At 61.3% G+C, this 21,141-nt stretch overlaps 1 protein-coding gene across 4 annotated transcripts in view; it reads left to right on the forward strand.

The window, feature by feature from the left end:
• ADGRB1 (adhesion G protein-coupled receptor B1) overlaps positions 1–21,141 on the forward strand; it is a 99,463-nt gene that overhangs the window by 18,958 nt on the left and 59,364 nt on the right. For all 4 annotated transcript variants that reach the window (XM_054498573.2, XM_063669159.1, XM_063669160.1 and 1 more), the window contains exons 3-16: positions 6,828–6,989; positions 7,945–8,055; positions 8,474–8,638; positions 8,745–8,909; positions 9,919–10,083; positions 11,175–11,339; positions 11,545–11,646; positions 13,086–13,192; positions 13,349–13,543; positions 14,691–14,759; positions 15,369–15,477; positions 19,089–19,232; positions 19,759–19,834; positions 20,043–20,145. In XM_054498573.2, the coding sequence (XP_054354548.1) occupies positions 6,828–6,989; positions 7,945–8,055; positions 8,474–8,638; positions 8,745–8,909; positions 9,919–10,083; positions 11,175–11,339; positions 11,545–11,646; positions 13,086–13,192; positions 13,349–13,543; positions 14,691–14,759; positions 15,369–15,477; positions 19,089–19,232; positions 19,759–19,834; positions 20,043–20,145 (1,838 nt within the window). The remainder of the gene's footprint in view (positions 1–6,827; positions 6,990–7,944; positions 8,056–8,473; positions 8,639–8,744; positions 8,910–9,918; positions 10,084–11,174; positions 11,340–11,544; positions 11,647–13,085; positions 13,193–13,348; positions 13,544–14,690; positions 14,760–15,368; positions 15,478–19,088; positions 19,233–19,758; positions 19,835–20,042; positions 20,146–21,141) is intronic.

A 21,141-nucleotide genomic window follows, 5' to 3' on the forward strand; every position in this document is an offset into this window, starting at 1 on the left:
TTCACACAGCTGTTCCCTCTGCCAGGAACAGTCTTCCCTAGAGACCCGCAGGGCTCCCGCCTGCCAGTCCTCATGCAGATGTGACCTTTCATTGCAGGCTACCCTGACCGTCCTGTTTAAAATGGCAGCAGCTCTGGCCCCACTCTCTGACCCTTTATCCTGCCTCTGTCTCTGCACACGTGTCACCTCCCAACACACTGCATAATTTCTCTTATTTGTTGTGTCCACTTCTGATTGTCCAGGGCAGGATGTAAGCAGCACAAAGCAGGCATTGCCAGTTCCCTGACGTGCCCCCCCCAACGTGTAGAACAGTACCTGGGAGCAGCAGACACTCAGTCAGTCCACGTTGGAGAAAACCAGGCACAGACATGTTAAGGCAGCAGCCAGGGCCACACAGCTTGTAAGTGGCAGGCTGATGGCAGAGCCCCTTGACGCTGCCATTGAGTGGTAACACTAGGGCGTCTGCAGTGAGCTCTGCTCAGAGCTGTGTGTGTGCATGTGTGTGCACGCGTGCGTGTGTGTGAATGTGTGTGTGTGCACGTGTGCATGTGACTGTGTGTGTGTGCGTATCTGTGAATGTGAGTGTGTGCACGCATGCATGTGTGTGACTGCATGTGTGCGTGTGTCAATGTGTGTGCGCGTGTGCATGTGTATGAATGTGAGTGTGTGTACACGCAGGTGAGTGAATATGTGTGTGAATGTGAGTGTGTGTACACGCAGGTGAGTGAATATGTGTGTGCACGTGCATGTGTGAATGTAAGTGTGTGTGCATGTGTGACTGTGGGACTGTGTATGTGCACGTGCATGTGTGTGAATGTGTGAGTATGCATGCGTGTGAATGTGAGTGTGTATGTGCATGTGTGTGAATGTGCACATGCATGTGTGTGTATGTGTGCACGTGCATGTGTGTGAATGTGTGTGCATGTGTATGTGTGTGAATGTGTGTGTATATGCGAGTGCGTGTGTGTGCACGTGCATGTGTGTGAATGTGCCCATGCATGTGTGTGAATGTGTGAGTGCGTGGGTGAATGTATGAGTGCGTATGTCTCTGTGTGTGCACGTGCATGTGCATGGGGGGATGGGGTGGCATGAGGACCAGAGAGGCAGGTGACCATTCAGAAGACACAGCTGAGCGGAGGCACAGTTGACCCCCAGATCCTGCCAGCTGAGACCTGTGCCCAGGGAGCTTTATGCCCTCGCTGTGTGCCCGGGGACACTGGGACAGGCTTGTCCATCCGTCGATGTCCCTAGCAGGCAACACACAGCCAAATGCAGGAGCAAGCAGGCAGCCCAGGCCAGCCCGTGGCCCATTTTCAGCCCTGCCCCCCGCACAGCCTGTCCAAGTGCCACATGGCCACGTCACGCGTCAGACTCTGCAAACACTCCTCAGGCCAAGCAACTGTTCCCCTCCACCTCGCGCTGCCCCACGCCCCACCGCCCCCCAGGCTGTCAGGCCCCTCTCCCGCCGGCTCTCTCTGGCCCTCATCACTGCCTCGCCACTGCCTCCCTTTGCATTTTTCCGCCTAGAGTGAGATGGGGCCGTTTCTCTCAAGGGTTGTTTTAAATATTCATGTTTTAATTAAAGAATTTTATTGCACAAGCGACATGGAAGATCATGAAAAAGCAGCGTCCTGGGGCCTGGGAGCAAGTGTGTGTGTCCCTGTGTGTCCTCATGTGTGTGTGTGTCCCTGTGTGGTGTGTGTGGAGCCATTTTTTGCACAAGGAGGGACGGGGAGCCACTCCGTTTGCACAAGGGCCAATTTAGTGTATGTGTCCCTGTGTGTGTGTCCCTCTGTGGTGTGTGTCCCTGTGTGTGTGTGTCTCCGCGTCCCTGTGTGTGGTGTGTGTGCCTGTGTGTCCTCGTGTGTATATCCCTGTGTGTCCCTGTGTGTGTCCTCTGTGTGCCCACAGGGAGTGGGTATGGGAGGCTGGGCTGAAACTGGATGTGGAGTATGAACCCACACATTCCGTTGGGCTCCTGGATCCTGCAGGCGTATGGAAGGCTTACTGCTGGCCGAGGGGCTGTGACCGGCCACAGAGATGGGGTGATCTCCCCCTCCCTGCCCTGCCTCCAGGGTGAGTCAGGCTCAGCCCAAGCCCACCTGCCCAGTGACCCCACACTCACTCTTGAGGCTGTTGGAGACACAGTCAGGCTCAGCCCCAATCCCAGGAGCCCCGGAAGTCCTGGGAAGAGGCATCTGGAGGCCTCTCTGGGGTGTGCAGGGGCAGAGGGAGCGGCAAAGCCTGGGCTGGAATTTGGAGGGGCATCAGGACTGGAGTGGAGTTTGGGACTCCAGGTAGTCTCACGGTGACAGGGAGCACCGAGGAGCTTGGGAAGGTGCCAAGGTCTCCACTGTCAGGGGTTTCTGGCTTGGACAGGGGAGCCACTCTTTTTGCACAAGGGCCAATTTAGAAAAATCTAGAAAACAAGAAGGCTTCAGTCCCCATCACAGACAACACCCATTTCAGATGGGGATGGTAGGATGGGGCCCCATGGGAATGATATGCTGGGCCCACCATGCCCTCAGCCTTTTACCTCCTCCGCTCAGAGCCAGAACGCACCCCACGCCCGCCCGGCTGCGAGAGAGGCTGAGAGTCAGGGCGCTGTGTTTTGGTTCCACTTCCCAGAAAGATGGGGAGAAAGGACATGGAGCTGGCAGCAGACAGTCGGGGTTGGGGCCCGGGCGGTGGGCAGAGACTTGTCCAAGGTCTCCGGGATGGGCCCTGGGCTTTCAGGCTTGTAAACAGGGCACCATTCTCAGGCCAAGGAGCACCTGCCTGATCAAGAAAAGGAAGCAACAAGACTCGGCCAGCTCAGGGAGCCTCAGTTTCCCTCCTGAGAGTTGGAGACAGGACAGTACCTGCTTGCAGGGCCTGCGTGAGGCTTTAAGGAGATGGAGCCTTGACAGGTTTAGGGGAGCCCCGCTGCCCCACGAGGCTCCTCGCTCTTAGCTCACCTGGGAAATGGCCTGCCAGATGGTGGGCTCGGCTTCTCAGCCCCATCCTGCTGGTGCCCGCCTCTGTGGCGGGAGGAAGGGGGACCAGCCACTTGGGCACCGCCAGTAGGAGCTGCTGGCAGCAGGTAGGCTAAGTCAGGCCACCAGGCGCCCCATCCGCCCTCCGGGGCCCTCCCTTCCACGTCCGTGCAGGGGGCCCTGGTCTAGGTCTCAGAGGAGTCTGGGTGCCCAAGGACAGACCCTAACTCGGAGCCTGGGCTGGAGGTGGGGTCATCCCTGGGGCACGCTGTGGGTACCTGGGACCTGGTGGCAGAGCAGGGCGGGAATGGCCGAACTGACCCTCCAGCCCCGGTGCTACCCGACCTGCTGGACTCGGGAGACCTCTGCTGGCGACAGACAGAAGTGCACAGCTCTCCTCCAGAGAACAGCCCGGAAGCTGGGGAGGCCCAGCTGGAGGGAGGGACGCCCCCTGTGCTCCCCCGCACCCCCATCCCAGCCAACTCAGGGTGCGGGCTGTGGGGAGCTCACAGCCTCCAGTCTGGGGTGCCAGGGTGGGAAGGACACCAGGAGGCCTCTCACCAAGCACCCTCTCCCCTGGGTGGCCAGGCTGCCTGGGGCCGTTAATTGGCTCTATTCATCCCCTTAATGAGATGGAAATGAGGCTTCCAGACAGAGCAGCATTGAGTGGGGGAAGAAAGGCGGTTTCTTTCCGGGCCTGGAGGGGCAGCCCACCCCCCAGCCTGCTTGCTGCTCCTCTGCTGCCCCTCACTGCCCACCCAGCTCAGACACACTGGCCATCCAGCGAAGGGTGGCTTGAACACCTCTGCACCCTTCACTGCGGACCCCAGGGGCTCCATCCTGGCATTGATGCATTCACTAGACAAACATTTACTGAGTGTCAGCTAAGTGAGGGGACATACATCAAAAACAAAACAAGAATAAAAATAGCAGCTACCATTTTCTCAGCGTTCATTAGCAGCACGAGTGTGACCAAGATGGGGGATCAGTCTGTGGCTGGGATCAGGGCTCAGTATGTGACAGGATCAGGAATTCTGTGCCCAGGATCAGAGGTCAGTGTGTGATAAGGATCAAGGCTCAATATGTGATCAGGGTCAGGAATCAGTGTGGGACTAGAATCGAGACTCAGTATGCGTCCAGGGTCAGCTTGTGACCTGGATCAGGGCTCAGCACGGATCCAAAGTCAGGGTTCAGTATGTGACCAGGGTCAGGCTTGGTTTGTGGGGGCAGGGTGATCCATCCTCTGGGCCAGTGTCCTGCCCCTCCGCAGCCTCTCCTGATGTGCCCCCGCCCTTTCTCCCCCTACCACATTCTCACCACCTGGGTCACCAAGGTAACCAGCCCTGAAATGAGTGGGTGTTTTGGCAGCTGAGGCCTAACCTGGGTCTATCCTGAAAGGCTGCGCGCTGCAGCAGTTGCCATGGGAACCCAGTGGCATCCTCCGATGAGCCTGGCTTGGACACCCTCTCTCTCCCGCCCACTGCCAGTTTCCACGTCACTCAGGCTTCCGCATGGGGGCTGGCTGGGACGGCGAGGGGGGTGCCACAGGACATGCCACCCTGACCCATTGTCAGGCCCGCTTCTCAGGACCCCGTCTGTGCCTTTGCCTCAGAATCGGGGTGGGGGGGTGGGATGCCTTCAGCAGGTGCGACCACTGAGGCCCGGAGCGCCTGGGCCCCAGATAGTCCTGGCAGGAGGCCTTAGTCTGGGGGATGGGGGCGTTTGGAATCTGACCACCAGTTCAAGTCCAGGTTCCTCTCCTTGTCCTGAGTTAGGGCATGTGACAGGGCAGCCACGAAGGGCCTGTCACCTGTTCCTGTGCTGTAGGCAGGTGCCACCCTGTCCCGCCCTTGTGCCCTGGAGGCCGTGCTGAGTCCCCCACCTCCCCTGGCATGGCATGGGCCAAGCACGCTATGGAGGAGGCAGCTCAACTGCTGTGCACCCTCAGCCAGGTGCTCTCCTCTCTGGGAGCTGTGGGAGTGTGGCTCTGTGAGTGGAGGGAGAGGGTTCTGCAGCAGGTGTGGGGGCCTGGAAGACTCCCCCAACCCTATGGACCCCACCAGAGAGAATGAGGCCTCCCACAGCTGTGGTGGGTCAAGTCCCTCTCCTGGGTCTCATCCCCATGCCCCTGGCACCCCCTGCTGGCCATTCCTGGCATAGGTGCAGGGAAGTGGAGCAGGCTGGGGGGCAGGCTGGGGGGCGCGCTGGCTGGACACTGAGTTTGCTGAAAATCAAAGTGGGGTCCCAGGAGTCAACTCTGACCCAAGTGACAATGCCACACACCGTCCTCTCCACATCCTTTTTTGCTGTTTGACTTCCCACTGATCAGTCCTGGGAGGTCAGCCATTATCCTCATGTTGTAAATGAAGAGAGTGAGGCCAGTGGGTGGTGGGGCCACTGGGGGAACCTGGTGGCTGGCGCTCCCCTGGGGTCTCCTGCAGTCCACACTCCCACTGAGGGAGGTGGGGCCACTGGGGGAACCTGGTGGCTGGCGCTCCCCTGGGGTCTCCTGCAGTCCACACTCCCACTGAGGGAGGCAGGGCCCCTTCCCTGAGGCTCCAAGAGACCCTGGGGCCCTTCTGGTGGGTCGGGGTGGCCTGTGCTTGGCCTGATTGCTGCCCCTGGGGCCTCCCCTGCTGTACCTGGGATCGAGCGGCCGGATCCCCAGTGTTCCCCAGTGGCAGCATGGGGCAGTGGCCCCAGCTCCATGGTGGGTCCCCTCGTGGTGGCCGCCAGCTGTCTCCTCGCCACCGTGGCCAGGAGCAGGCACTTGGCAAGGGCTGCATGCCCTTTCCAAGTCGCCCTGACCCTGCTGCACTGAGTGTGCGTGAGCCCAGAGTGCTGGGCAGGAGGCCCGAGCGGGAGGCCTAGACACGGCAGCCCCTTCCCGGCCCCCTGGAGCCGCTGCCCCTCTCTGGCCCACATATGGCAGTGGCCCTCTCCTGCTTTGTGCTCCTCCATGACTACCCAATGCTCCAGGACCATGGGCACTCCAAGCGGCCCAAAGTGTTTTTGGCAGCACGAGGACCCCCCAGGAGCGGAGACTCCTGGGGCGTGAGGTCTGGTTTGCTGGGGGAACACAGGTCCGTGAAGGCCGCGGTGACTGTCGGGGCAGGGATGGAGGAACCCTCACTAGAGAAGCTGAACAGAGTGTCTGGGGTCAGGCAGGGGCGTGGTGGGGAGGGGCCTGCAGGCATTTGTCCCAGGCTCCCTCCTCGGGTGGCCAGCTGGCCAGGTCCAGGGCAGGCTCAGTCAGGCTGTGCCTTGGGTTCGAGGCCCTGGTTGGACACCAGGTGTGAGGCCTTGGTCACCACTGGTATCCCTGCGTGGGGTGAAGAAGCGGCTCCAGGTCACAGCTGGGGTGTGAAATGTGGAGCCCTGGTGATGAGGATGGTGACCCTCCGCTGAGCCCATGAGGAAACTGAGGCTCTGATGAGCAGGGCCTGGCTGGAAACTGGAGGGAGCCTGGAGAGGGCTTCCAGGCGTGCCAGGAACAAGAACCTTGGAGGCCAGACCCCTCTACCCTCTGCTCACCATCAGGACGCTGTGCTGTGAGGCAGCGCTCTGGTGGGCGGAGGTCGTCATCCCTTCATCATCCTGGCAGCAAACCTGCCCAGTGGCGGCTGGCACACGGGGACCCTTCAGGCTCAGACGTGACCTGAGCTCTCCAGAAGGAGCCCGGGAGCTGGGTAGACACCGGACCCCCAGGTCCTCCCAGGCCAGGCCTTCCCCGGCATTGCGGCCTCTCCCCACCCGGGCCGGCCTCGGCGGGCTTAGCACCCCCGTGACTTACCCCGTCCAGGCCACGAGCCCCTGCCCTGCCCTGATCCCCGCCCTCTGGTTTCCCCCCAGGCGGCTGGAAGCTGTGGTCCCTGTGGGGCGAATGCACGCGGGACTGCGGGGGAGGCCTCCAGACGCGGACGCGCACCTGCCTGCCCGCGCCGGGCGTGGAAGGCGGCGGCTGCGAGGGGGTGCTGGAGGAGGGTCGCCAGTGCAACCGCGAGGCCTGCGGCCGTGAGTGCGGGCGGGGCGGGGCGGAGCCGGAGCCCTGGAGAGGCGGGGCCTGTGAGGGAGGAGGGGGGGTGGGGCCCTGGGGAGGAGGGGCCCGTGGGGGAGGGGCGGGGCCTCGAGCAGAAGGGGCTGGTAGGGGCAGGCAGGGGTAGGGCCCGGAGCAGAAGGGGCCGGTGGAGGGAGGGGCTTGGGGCGGGACCAGGTAGGGGCGGGGCCTGCAGGAAGAGTGAATAGAGTGGGTCTGGGCTCTGAGAAGCAGGACCTAAACTCCGGGCTGGCCTGTGGGAGTGGGGCCTAGCCGGGGGAGCAGAGGTGAGGGCCCCGAAGAGGGTGGTGCTTGGGGCTGGGTGGGACTAGTTGGGGCTTTCTTCCGGTTTGTGGATTGGGGTTTTTGGAGGGTGTGCGGAAGGCTGGCTGTGGGAGCTCTGGCCAAGCCAGCCCGCCTGCCCCAGCCGGATACTGCCTCCAGAATGTATTTCTGTAATAAGGCTCTCTAATGACCCCATGCATTTTTTAGCTGCTTCCATGAAGTTAAATCACGTTGTAATGAGACTGTCATTGTTTGGGCTTTTTTTCCTTGGTGAACTTTCCTGGGGAGAAGAGCTCCTCTCAGGAGCCTGGGGAGGGCCCCGGGGCGTCGGCTGGGCTGCGGGAGGGAGGCAGGGGGCTGCTGGGGTGCCAGGCAAGGGAGAGCAGCCGTCCTGCAGGTGAACGCTGGCCTGTGAGCGATGGAGGCAGTGAGGGAGGTGGCGCGGGGTATGGGAGACAGGACCCACAGGAAGGGTCCCCTGGTGACCAGATGAGGGCTGGTGCCAGGCTGGGCACTCTGGTCCCTGGCTTCCCAGCTGCCCAGTGGAGCCAGGTGGCCCAGTGCTGGCGAACTCAGAGCACTATGGCCACAGAGAGAGAGGACGGGGGCAAAGCACCGCTCCTGTGCTGACCTGAGCCCGTCCTGCAGCCGCTGGGCGTACCAGCTCCCGGAGCCAGTCCCTGCGGTCCACAGATGCCCGGCGGCGTGAGGAGCTGGGGGACGAGCTGCAGCAGTTTGGGTTCCCAGCCCCCCAGACCGGTGAGCTGGCGGGAGGGGGGTGGGTGGGACTAGGGCTTTGGGAAAATACTGTAAGTTATCAATCACAGCTTCTTATGGGTAGTAACTTGAATAACATGCCATAACTAGACTAAACCCTTAGGTACAGGGCTCTTGTCTCCTGACTGACTGGCATTAGGGGAACTGGTGTGAGGTGAAGAGACCTGTCCCTGGCCAGACCCCAGAGGCCCAGGGATGGCACAGGCCGGCCCTCAGGGCTCCCAGCCTTGTAGGGGAAATGGCCAGTTCTTGAGATCAGCCTGGTTGGAAGGCCTGGGGGCTCTGCCCCAGCCCCGCTGCCTGCTCCCCAGCAGGGCGGCCCGCCTGCTGCGGGATCTGGCCCCGGTCTGACTGCAGCCCCGTGGGCGGCAGGCCTGTGACACTGTAGTGGGGCCTGCAGGTGACCCAGCAGCCGAGGAGTGGTCCCCGTGGAGCGTGTGCTCCAGCACCTGCGGCGAGGGCTGGCAGACCCGCACGCGCTTCTGCGTGTCCTCCTCCTACAGCACGCAGTGCAGCGGACCCCTGCGCGAGCAGCGGCTGTGCAACAACTCTGCCGTGTGCCCAGGTGGGTGGGACGTTGGGCTGGGGCAGCAGGGGGCCAGGGCAGCGGGGGGCCGGGGCAGCGGGGGCGGTGGCCGCAGAGGGCAGCAGCACCTTCCGTCCCTCTGCAGTGCATGGTGCCTGGGACGAATGGTCGCCCTGGAGCCTCTGCTCCAGCACCTGTGGCCGTGGCTTTCGGGATCGCACGCGCACCTGCAGGCCCCCCCAGTTTGGGGGCAACCCCTGTGAGGGCCCTGAGAAGCAAACCAAGTTCTGCAACATTGCCCTGTGCCCTGGTAGGTGAGAGGGAGGGTGTAGGGGCAGGGAGGAAGGGAAGAAAGGGGAGGTCACAGTGGGCCACTGGCCAGGCCCAGGAGCACAGCTTTGCCCACTCCAGACCCACCTCAGGGTGTTCAGAGGTTGGAACCTCAGACTGGGTTCAGGAAGCAGACTGAGGTGTGGCCTTGGGGCATTTCTCACCCATGTCCCAGGCTGGGTGCCGGCTGGTGGCCACCAGGGTGTTCACACCCATGTCCCAGGCTGGGTGTGGGGTGGTGACCCCCAGGGTTTTATCACCCATGTACCAGGCTGGATATTCACACCATGTCACAGGGTGGGTGTGGGGTGGTGGCCCCCAGGGTGTTCACACCCATGTCACAGGCTGGGTGTGGGGTGGTGGCCCCCAGGGTGTTCACACCCATGTCACAGGCTGGGTGTGGGGTGGTGACCCCCAGGGTTTTCTCACCCATGTACCAGGCTGGATATTCACACCATGTCACAGGGTGGGTGTGGGGTGGTGGCCCCCAGGGTGTTCACACCCATGTCACAGGCTGGGTGTGGGGTGGTGGCCTCCAGGGTGTTCTCACCCATGTCACAGGCTGGGTGTGGGGTGGTGGCCTCCAGGGTGTTCTCACCCATGTCACAGGCTGGGTGTGGGGTGGTGGCCTCCAGGGTGTTCTCACTCATGTCACAGGCTGGGTGTGGAGTGGTGGTCCCCAGGGTTTACTCACCCATGTCCCAGCCTGGGTGTTCTCACCCATGTCACAGGCTGGGCGTGAGTGGTGGCCCCCAGGGTGTTCTCACCCATGTCACAGGCTGGATGTGGGGTGGTGGTCCCCAGGGTTTACTCACCCATGTCACAGGCTGGGCAGGGGTGGTGGCCCCCAGGGTGTTCTCACCTGTGTCCCAGGCTGGGTGTGGGGCAGTAGCCCCCAGGGTCCGCTCACACCCACATCCCAAACCAGGCATTGGGGTGCCAGGTGTTCACGCCCACTTTGTGTCTCCTTCCTCCCCCGGGCCGGGCAGTGGATGGAAACTGGAATGAGTGGTCGAGCTGGAGCGCCTGCTCCGCCAGCTGCTCCCAGGGCCGACAGCAGCGCACGCGTGAATGCAACGGGCCTTCCTACGGGGGCGCCGAGTGCCAGGGCCACTGGGTGGAGACCCGAGACTGCTTCCTACAGCAGTGCCCAGGTCAGGGGTGCGCCGGGCTGGGGTCGGGGGGCACCTAACAAGCAGGAGCCTCTAGGAAGGGGACAGGCCCCACAGCGGGTGGGGGTAACCATGGGCCCCGGCATGTGACTGAGGAGGGAGTGGGGTGCACAGTGGGGTCTGGGGTGGCTGTGGGGGAAACGTGGCATGGGGTGGCTGCAGGGTGAGTGAGGTGCACTGTGGGGTGTGGAGTGGCCATGGGGAGAGGAGTGGGTGTGGGGTGGCCGTGGGGCAGCGGGGTGCACAATGGGACTTGGGGTGTCTGTGTGGGAAATGGAGTGTGGGTGGCTGTGGGGCAGCGGGGTGCACAGTGGGACTTGGGGTGTCTGTGTGGGAAATGGAGTGTGGGTGGCCGTGGGGCAGCGGGGTGCACAGTGGGACTTGGGGTATCCATGGGAAAATGGAGTGTGGGTGGCCGTGGGGTAGCAGGATGCACAGTGGGACTTGGGGTGTCTGTGTGGGAAGTGGATTGTGGGGTGACTGTGGGGTAGCGGGGTACACAGTGGGACTTGGGGTATCCATGGGGAAATGGAGTGTGGGTGGCCGTGGGGTAGCGGGCTGCACAGTGGGACTTGGGGTGTCTGTGTGGGAAGTGGATTGTGGGGTGACTGTGGGGTAGTGGGGTACACAGTGGGACTTGGGGTATCCATGGGGAAATGGAGTGTGGGTGGCCGTGGGGTAGCGGGCTGCACAGTGGGACTTGGGGTGTCCATAGGGAAGTGGAGTGTGGGGTGGCCATGGGGCAGCGGGCTGCACAGTGGGACTTGGGTATCTGTAGGGAAGTGGAGTGTGGGGTGGCCGTGGGGTAGCGGGGTGCACAGTGAGGAGTGGAGGGTGGTGGGGTTGGCTGCATGTGGGGTGTTTGCTTTATTTTGTATCAGGCTGATGACTGGTTTTTCCTCTCCTGGTCTGAATTTCTCTTCTTCTGACCTCCTGTCCCACATCCCTGGGTCCCTATGTTTCACTGCCGCATGGCTCTGTGTGGGTCCCTGTCTTTGTGTCCTCATGTCACTGTGGCTCCTGGACCCCGCCCTCCTTGTTGCCTGTGCCCTGTGTCTGGCCGCGCCCCACAGTGGATGGCAAGTGGCAGGCCTGGGCGTCATGGGGCAGTTGCAGCGTCACATGTGGGGCTGGCAGCCAGCGACGGGAGCGTGTCTGCTCTGGGCCCTTCTTCGGGGGAGCAGCCTGCCAAGGCCCCCAGGATGAGTACCGGCAGTGCGGCACCCAGCGGTGTCCCGGTGAGGCCCCTCCCACCTGGGCTGGGCTCTGGGGAGCGCTGATGGCGATCGGGCGGGCTCGGGCTCAGCTGTCACCCGCGTGGTGTGTTGGGGGCTCCCGTCCTGTCCTCATAATGATGCCTGCTCCAGGTGCCTTGCACCTTCCAGAGCCAGCTGCCGGCTCTCAGTACCCCTTCCTGAACCCCTGTCCCGGGCCCCTTGGCAGAGCCCCATGAGATCTGTGATGAGGACAACTTTGGTGCTGTGATCTGGAAGGAGACCCCAGCGGGAGAGGTGGCTGCCGTCCGGTGTCCCCGCAACGCCACAGGTGAGGGCTGGAGAGCACATAATGTATGGGGGCTCCCGTCCTGTCCTCACGGTGATGCAGCACTGGGAGGCAGCCCAGACATGGAGCCCAGACAGCCTGCATGCGCTGGCGCGGGGTGGTGGGGCCACGAGCCCAGGGCACCGTGTGAGAACTCTGTGGCAGCCGCTGTTCTGAGCACTTGCTAGGGGCTGGCACCCATGCTCAGCCCTAACGCAAGATGTCCACGGAGTCGAAGCAACCCAAGAAGCCGCCACCATTTACAGCTGGGAAACTGAGGCACAGGGAAGTGAATGCCCTTGCCCGGGGCTTGCAGGGACAGGAAAAGGAGGTCTCCGTTGAATGCCAGCCTCAAGGAGAAAGCAGGGCTCCATGGGGAAGGGCTCGCTGCACTAGGGGTAGGCCTCCTTTACCCTCCTTTTTGAAGGAGTGCGGGTGCTTTTATGTCCCTGACAGGCAGCAGGCAGAGAGGATGGCAGCCCAGGTTCAAACTCTGGTTCTGCCCTTGTTTGCTGTGTGACATTCAAAAACTGCCTTAACTTCCCTGAGCCTCAGTGTTCTCATCTGTAGGATGAGGGCAGTTGGGGTTCCTCTGCTCAGAGCTGCTGTGGGGAGGTGTAGGGGATGGCGGCAGGGGCCTTTTATTGCCAGCTGTGGCTGCTGCTCCTCCCTCGCTCTTCTGATTACAGAACAGGGCATGTTCTTGGTAGCAGATTGCAAATGCTGAGAAGCAAAATGAAGCACGTGAATGCCACACGGTGGCGTGCCTCCTCGGACTTTGGTCCACATGCATGGCAGGGTCTCCCAGTGCCGCTCATTTTTGGCCCCATGTAAACCAGGTTCTGCATCCAGTCCCGCGGCTCTTGTCGGGTGTCAGGGCTGCAACAGTTCTCTGTGGCTGCCGCCACCGTGTAAACACTCAGCTGTCCCTGTTTCTCTGATGATGTCCTGGGAGTGAGCTCTGTATCACAGGGTGTGCCGTGTTTAAGGCTGTTGTCCCCTTAATGCCCGGCGGCACCCCAAGGCTGCCCCCGTGTCTCTGGGCCAGGCTGAGGCCCCTGTAGCCCTGTGGATGCAGCCAGGCAGGGGCCCAGGGTGCTGGTTCCCTCCAGGGCTCTAGGTTGGTTAGAAGGGGCTCCGAAGGAGGTCATGGCTGAACTCTGAAGGCCCTGCTCAGCCGAGATCTCCACCTCCATGCAGTGGCTTCCTGAAGGCTTAGCTCCTGCCAGGTCCTGAGTCCTTGGGGCAGGTAGCAGCTGGAAATGTGTCGATGAAGGGAACGAGGTCCCTTTGTGGGCTCTGCTCTTGGCGTGAGGCCATGGGCGAGTCCCTGTTTCTGGGAGCCACAGGGTCCCATCCAGAGGGTCTGCTGCCAGGGGCCGAGGGTGGGATTCCTGCGCCAGGCAGCGGGCGTCCACCTGAGAAGGGGATGGTCTCCCCAGGACTCATCCTGCGACGGTGCGAGCTGGACGAGGAAGGCATCGCCTACTGGGAGCCCCCCACCTACATCCGCTGTGTTTCCATTGACTACAGAAACATCCAGATGATGGTGAGGGCCAGTTCCCAGGGGTCTCCAACCCCTCCCCAGTCACCCTGGCCACACAGGTTGGGACCCTGAGGAGGGTCCTAGGCATGGGAGGTCCTGGGTGGCTGCCTGGACATGTCCCACGGAGGTGAAGGCACCCGACCTCTCTGTCTTCCGCAGACCCGGGAGCACCTGGCCAAGGCTCAGCGAGGGCTGCCTGGGGAGGGGGTCTCGGAGGTCATCCAGACACTGGTGGAGATCTCTCAGGATGGGACCAGCTACAGCGGGGACCTGCTGTCCACCATCGATGTCCTGAGGAACATGACAGAGATTTTCCGGAGAGCGTACTACAGCCCCACCCCTGGGGACGTACAGGTGGGCTCCCCGAGGGGATTTTGGAAGAGGGTGTCAGGAAGGTGTCTGGGGAGCCCTCCTCGACCTTAGAGATGGATCCCCAACCCTGGCCACAGCCCAGGCCCTAACCCATGTCATAGGTTGAACTCTGACCTTTGTCACACATCTAATCTTGGTCACACATTGAGCCCTGACCCTGGTCACACACTGAGCCCTGATCATAGGCTGAGCCCTGACCCTGGTTACACGCTGAGCTCTGGTCATAAGCTGAGCCCTGATCCTGGTCACATGCTGAGCCCTGGTCACACGCTGAGCCCTGACCCTGGTCACACACTGAGCCCTGGTCATAGGCTGAGCCCTGACCCTGGTCACACGCTGAGCTCTGGTCATATGCTGAGCCCTAATCCTGGTTATGCACTGAGCCCCGACCCTGGTCACACACCATGTCCTGATCCTGGTCACACTCTGAGTCCTGACCCTTGTCACAAACTGAGCCCTGATCCTGGTGACACACCGAGCCCTGATCCTGGTGACACACCGACCCCTGATCCTGGTCACACACTGAGTACTGACACTGGTCACACACTGAGCCCTGATCCTGGTCACACACTGAGCCCTGATCCTGCTCACACACTGAGCCCGGACACTGGTCACACACTGAGCCCTGATCCTGGTCACACACTGAGCCCTGACACTGGTCACACACTGAGCCCTGATCCTGGTCACACACTGAGCCCTGACCCTGGTCACACGCTGAACCCTGACCCTGGTCACACGCTGAGCCCTGACCCTGGTCACACGCTGAGCCCTGACACTGGTCACACGCTGAGCCCTGATCCTGGTCACACACTGAGCCCTGACACTGGTCACACACTGAGCCCTGATCCTGGTCACACACTGAGCCCTGACCCTGGTCACATGCTGAACCCTGACCCTGGTCACATGCTGAGCCCTGACCCTGGTCACACACTGAGCCTCGATCCTGGTTATACACTGAACCCTGGCCCTGGTCACAGTGAGTTCTGACGCTGGTCACACACTGAGCCCTGATCCTGGTCACATATTGAGCCCTGACCCTGGTCATACACTGAATCCTGACCCTGATCATAGTGAACGGTGATTTTGTGCCCTGTTCTCTGTCACTGGCCCTTTTTCCTCTTCTTTCCAGAATTTTGTCCAGATCCTTAGCAACCTGCTGGCAGAGGAGAATCGGGACAAGTGGGAGGAGGCCCAGCTGGTAGGGCCTGGGGCCCCTACGGTCAGCAGCCTCAGGAGGGGTGCAGGCACAGCTGGTACCTCCCTGGTCTCCAGTCGGCCTGGGGTGGGGTCCCGCCGGGTGCTCTGGGTTTGGATCCCAGGATGGCCTCTTGCTGGTGTTGGCGGCACTGAGGAAGCTCAGCATTCCCAGCCTGTTTCCTCATTTGTCTAAGGACAGTCGTTTATTTCCTGGGGCTCAGTGAGGAGGTTCCGGAAAACACTGAGCACATGGGGATGCCGAGGCAGCTGGGACATAGAGCCCTCCTCATGTTGGGGCAGTGGGCAGTGCTCACTCCCCCTGGCTGACCTCCAGCCAGCCGCCACTCCTAGCCCGGGCGGCACCCAGCATGGGTCTGTGGGTATCCAGAGACTCTCCCCCATCCTGGGCTTCCAATGGGTGGGGCACAGCAGCCGCTCTGGGCATCTGCGTTCTCATCCCCAAAGTGGGGTACTCAGAGGTCACCAGCCCCACTTCCTCGAAATGTTAGGAAATGGCCAATAAGAAAAGGAGGGACAGGGAAGGGAAGGAGGCAGGGGCTAAGGGACAGTGGGGCCTCCTCCCTGGGCTGCTCACCCCCCTGCCCCCCAGGCGGGCCCCAACGCCAAGGAGCTGTTCCGGCTGGTGGAGGACTTTGTGGACGTCATCGGCTTCCGCATGAAGGACCTGAGGGATGCATACCAGGTGACAGACAACCTGGGTAAGCCTGCCCGCCTGCTGCCACCCCCCACGCCTTGCTCTGCAGCCCTGGGCCAGGCCCTTCTGCCTCAGCGTCCTCATCTGTATAAAGGGGCAGTGACCAGACAGCCTCTGTGGGCCCTCCCAGCCGATTTCTCAGATGGGTCCTGTTTTCAGTCTCCTGAGGGTTGATGATATGACCTAGGAGGGGATCAGACACAGCCTAGGGGTTGTGGACCTGGGAGCTCCGTTCCCCAGCCAGCGCTTCGCATGTACCCACCGGGGGCCAGAGCTCATTCTGCCTGTCACCCCCAGTGCCCTCCCTGTGGAGCTTTAGAGGCAGGGGCTGTGCAACCCACACCTTCCCTGCTTGTCAGTCCCAGCAGTGCCTTGCCAGAGGGGCCTGGATTCCACCCAGCTCTGTGGTGTCGACCGAGTCTTAGTTTCCTCATTTCTAAAATGAGATGATAACGGTGCCCACCTCATGGGGAAGTAGAGACTGATGAGACGAGTGAGTGCCTGAACCCCGGGGTAAAAGGTGGCTGTCATCACAAACACTCACAGCAATTTTATTTAATGACTGTTACTACAGTGCCCTCAAATACCTCTCAAAAGCCGCATTTCCCAAACTTTCCCTGCCTTGATCAGAGAGTCTCTCAAAGCAGAGGACCCAGGGGTGGGTGCTGGTCGCAGCTGTGATCCACAGAGCACCGAGCAAGGAGAATGTCACCTCCCCTGTGGGGATGCTTCACCTCTAGTGATATGACCGGGATCAGCTGAGCTTTGTCAGCACACACACCCTGGGGCCTTGCCCAGTGCCTACACTGGTGCCCAGGACATAACTGGTAGCCAGCTCCCAGAGCGCTCGGCACAGCCCACAGCCCCTGGAATGGCCCACACATGCTTTAAACCCTGAGCACCGTGGTTACCCCACATGCTTCATGACCCTGTCTCAGTCCATTTCCTGTTGCTGTCACTGAAGGGGTAATCTATAAAGATGAGAGGTTCTGCAGGCCGGAAAGTCCAAGGCCACAGCTCCAGCTCTGACTGAGCACCTCCTGCTGCAGCACAGCATGGCAGAGGCAGCCCATGAGAGACAGAGCAAGTGTGCCCACTGAGGTCTCCCTTCCCGTAATGCCACTAAAGCCATCACGGGGGCCACCCTCATGACCTCCCAAAGGCCCCACCCCCAAGTACCATTAGCAGATGAAATCCCACCCCCAAGTACCATTAGCAGATGAAATTGGGGATTCAATTTCCAACATGTGAACGTTTACAGGACACATTCAAGCTATGGCACACCACAGACACCCTGTGCATCCCATACGCTCCACTCACCCGTGCTCAGCCTCACTCACTCCCAGGACCCTGCTTCTCTGCCCAGGCCCCCACCCTTACATCCCTCCCTCACTCAGCTGCCAAGAACTGGGCGCCAGCGAGAGTGGCTTCCCATCGCATCTCTTTATGCAAACCAGATGAAAGGAATAATCCCTCCCGACCGTCAGAGCTGTAGGCCAAAGTGACACAGAAGCTGCATGTAGACAGACTACGAAGGCTGGAACTCTGATCCCTGCAGCCAACCTTAAACCCAGAGACCTGCCATGACCGGGTTGATGACCCAGTGTTTTCACCAATAGAAGTGTCCATTTCAATATTCATCTCGTCAGAAGGTGCTTGGCACTCCTGAGGTGTCCCATCCCCAGGCCTAAAACAGACACAGTCCGAGAACATTTAAGTTAAGCAACCCTAACTTCCATGCGACCAGACCCGTACTGCAGGCAGCACTCAGACGTGTCTGGTGGAAACCATAGCTTCGTGCCTATTGTACTTGAACAAGTCCCACTAAAACATGTCCAAGGCGCATCGACATTCTTATTATAATGTCTTTGGGAGGCTAACTAGCATTAACCTTTTAAATTAAAGACTGAGGTTAGGCGCAGTGGCTCATGCCTGTAATCCCAGCAATTTAGGAGGCCAAGGCAGGAGGATTGCTTGAGCCCAAGAGTTTGAGACCAGCCTGGGCAACACAGTGAGACCCTGTCTCTACAAATGTTTTTTAAAAAATTAGCCAGGCATGGTGGTGCACCTTTAGTCCCTGCTACTAGGGAGGCTGAGGCGGGAGGATCGCTTGAGCCCAGGAGGTCGAGGCTGCAGTGAGTCGTGATCACACCACTGCACTTCAGCCTGAGCAACAGGCTGTCTCTTTAAGGAACAAAAAAAGACAAAGTTCTGATTTTTCCATAGTGAAATGCCTCAGCTAGAAATATCAACACGACTGATTGCTACTATTTCAATAATTCTGCCACTTTTCATCTTGTTCCAATGAAACAGTTCAAAGTTTGCCCCTTACCCGGGCACACCTGCTGCAGCCCAACCTGGTGCCCATGCCAGCCCTCCACCGCCCCTCGATGACCCTGTGTCCAGCCTCCCACCCCTTTACCTGCTCCAGGGCGCTGCTCCAGCGTCCGTCTGCCCCCATTCCCCACTGCAGCTTCTCAGCAGCCCCTTGCCCGTGCAGGCCACCTGTCCTTTGACGTTTCCTCTTGTCCTCACCCCCGGTTCTCTGCCGGTCCCTCCTGCCCCTCTGCTCACTGGGTGCCCACCCAGTCCGAATTGCCTCTGCCTTCCATTGGGGCTGCCAGTGACATCCATGGTGCAAAACCCTGTTCTCGGGCATCCTTGCCACCCGCTGCATTTGGCGGTACTGATGCGCATGCCCTCTCCTCCTCTCCCTGCCCCATCTTGGGCTGCATTCTTGAGGCTCCACTGGGGCCTGTGAGGGCTTAGGCCACAGCCCCAGAGCCAGGTTCCCCCAGAGTGGTGGGTCCCTGTCAGCACCTGCTTCCGCCCCAGCGGCACTTCCCCAAACTCTCTTCCCGTCCAGTTGCCCCAAACCTGCTGCCTCATCCCCACGTCCAGTTGCCCCTAAACCTGCTGCCTCATTCCCATGCCCATCCACCCTGAGCTCAGGGCCCTTCCGCACCCCCAATGCCTTCCTTCCCAGAATGGGAGGGAACACTGGATCCGGTCTTTCACCGTGGCTCATGCTGCCCTTTGATGCCTGAGCCCTGAGGCAGGGCAGCCCCCATCCCCCTTCTACAGAGGGAGGGGAGGCGGGATCAGCTCACAGAGCCGGAGGGCAGCTGGGCTCCCCTGTCCCAGGAGGGAGTGGGGGGTGCTGAGGAGGTGCCTGGTCCCTGCGGATCCCTCCATGGCCACAGGACAGACCCCAGAATCTGCCTTTGACCACCTTCTGGGCCATGGAGGGTGGGAGGGGCAGGCTCCCTGCCCCTCACCGTGGCTCCAATTCAGCAGGACCAGGCCCGGCCCAGCCTCTGCCTGGTGCTCCTTGCTGACTCTGCTCCTGGATCTCACTGAGGTCTGGGAACAAGGCCCACCCAGGGAGTGTGGAGCCTGCACAGGGCCCAGGGTGCAGGGAGTTGGGGTCTGTACCCTGGGGGCTGGGGCTGGGGCTGGGGCAGGTGGCCCCCACACTCCTGCCTCTGAGCCATGGGCACCCCGCGGCATCACCCTGCACTGCCAGGCCTGCACCTCAACTCCCGCAGCTGAGGCCCCGCCACATCTGTGACTTTCCCTCCTCTCTGTCTCTCCCGCCTTTGCCCCTGCTCCCAGTCCTCAGCATCCATAAGCTCCCAGCCAGCGGAGCCACTGACATCAGCTTCCCCATGAAGGGCTGGCGGGCCACGGGTGACTGGGCCAAGGTGCCGGAGGACAGGGTCACTGTGTCCAAGAGTGTCTTCTCCACGGGGCTGGCAGGTGAGGGGCCCAGGGAGTGGGGGGGACCTTCATGGGGGAAGTGGGCCCCAGAGTCGGACGGTCGCCACCCCTCTGGAGTCTAGCTGCTGCCTCAGAGTTGGGCGGTTCTCAAGGGGGTCCCCTTTTCCAGGAAGCCCTCCTTGCCCTCTCTGGGGCCAGGGTCTGCGGATCAACCCTGAGGCCCAGGCAGAGGGGTCAAGATGAACCACCTCGCTTCAGGGAGGGACAGGGAGTCACATGTCAAGGACCCTGTTACCTGGAAGAGAGCCATGTCCTGCCTGCCCACAACTCTCAGGATGCCCCAGGGAATGGCCCAGTCTCCCTCTTCCCACCTGACTGTTGCCCCAGCTCCCTGGCTGCAGCACTGTGTCCGTGGGTGGGTGGGCCTCACCATCCGCCAGGGCCCTGGACATGACCTTGAAGATGGGCAGCAGATGCCAGTGACAGCGGGGTCCAGGCCAGGCTGCCAAGTCCCGCCCTGGCTATGGGGATGGCGGGCTGGGGTTGACAGTGCACTTTCTTCCAGAGGCCGATGAAGCATCCGTGTTTGTGGTGGGCACCGTGCTCTACAGGAACCTGGGCAGCTTCCTGGCCCTGCAGAGGTGGGCAGCGCAGGGCAGGCGTGGGGTGGGCAGGACCCCAGCCACAGGATGTGAAGGGGGAGGCCAGGGGGCCTGGAGGAGTGTGGATGATGGGCTGGGGGTGGAGGGTGGCGAGGGGTACAGGGGCCCTCGGGGGCACCTGGGGGAGGGCTGGGAGGAGCCTGGGCTGGGAAGTCTCCCCCGACACCTGTGCCTCTGGCTCTTGCAGGAACACGACCGTCCTGAATTCCAAGGTGATCTCCGTGACTGTGAAACCCCCGCCTCGCTCCCTGCGCACACCCTTGGAGATCGAGTTTGCCCACATGTATAATGTGAGTGCCGTCCGCGTGCACACTCTGATGCCAGCAGAAACGCGTGTGCATGAATTCTGTCCCACTCCTCAGCCACTAAGCCTTTGGGGCCTCCTCACAACAGCTCTAACCTGCGAGAGCTGCTTTTATCCCTGGATTATAGGTGGGGAAACAGGCTCAGAGAGGTGAGGTGACTTGCCCAGGGTTACACAGCAAGTGAGGTGCTGAAACCCCATCTGTGCCTGACTCCCCACCTGGGCTCCAACCACTTTGCCCTCCAGCCCCCATTGGCCTGGTTGTTCCCCTTCTGAGAAGTGGAGCCTGTCCCATGACTTCTGGCCCCCTAACGCCTGGCCACCGAGAAGCTGGAGGTGTAAGTACACCCTCTGCCGGCACCGCCAGGGCTGACGCCAGGCCTCGCCTGCAGGGGCTCTGGGATTTCAGCACAGGAGCATCCTCCCAGAACTCCCTGGCCGGAAGCTCCGGCCTCCAGGCCACGGCTGCTACGTGAGCCCAGCCAGATCCCAACCCTGCTCCTTGGAGCTCTCCAGAGCCCTTCGTCAGGCCTCAGGGGAGTAGGGGCCGAGATGCCCTCCTGATGGGCCGAGAACCAGGGCCCCTAGAGAACACGTTGCCTGGGTTACCGCACCAGGACTGGGCAGTGCCAGGCCTCCAGCCCAGGCCAGGGCTGTAGGAAGCCACGGGAGAACCCACCCTGTCCTTTCTAGCTGTGTGACCTTGGGAGAGTTGTTCAACTTCTCTGTGCCATGGTTCCCTCCCTTATCAAGTGGGAACAATAGGGCTGGGTGAGGACTGAGTCTCACAGCTGCTCTGAGCAGGCTGCACCTAAGAGCCACCCTCAGGAGCTCTGGCCATCTCTGCTGTCACAGCCCCATCTTGGCAGTGCTAGTGTGTGGCAGGCCTGGCAAGGCTGTGTCCCAGGAACGCTAGCTGGACGTCAGAGCAGTGCAGGGTGCTTACAGAGGCCACTGTGTGCCCGGTGACCCCTACTCACTA

This window comes from Pongo pygmaeus, chromosome 7, assembly GCF_028885625.2.
Source record: "Pongo pygmaeus isolate AG05252 chromosome 7, NHGRI_mPonPyg2-v2.0_pri, whole genome shotgun sequence".
Taxonomy (NCBI): Eukaryota; Metazoa; Chordata; class Mammalia; order Primates; family Hominidae; genus Pongo; species Pongo pygmaeus.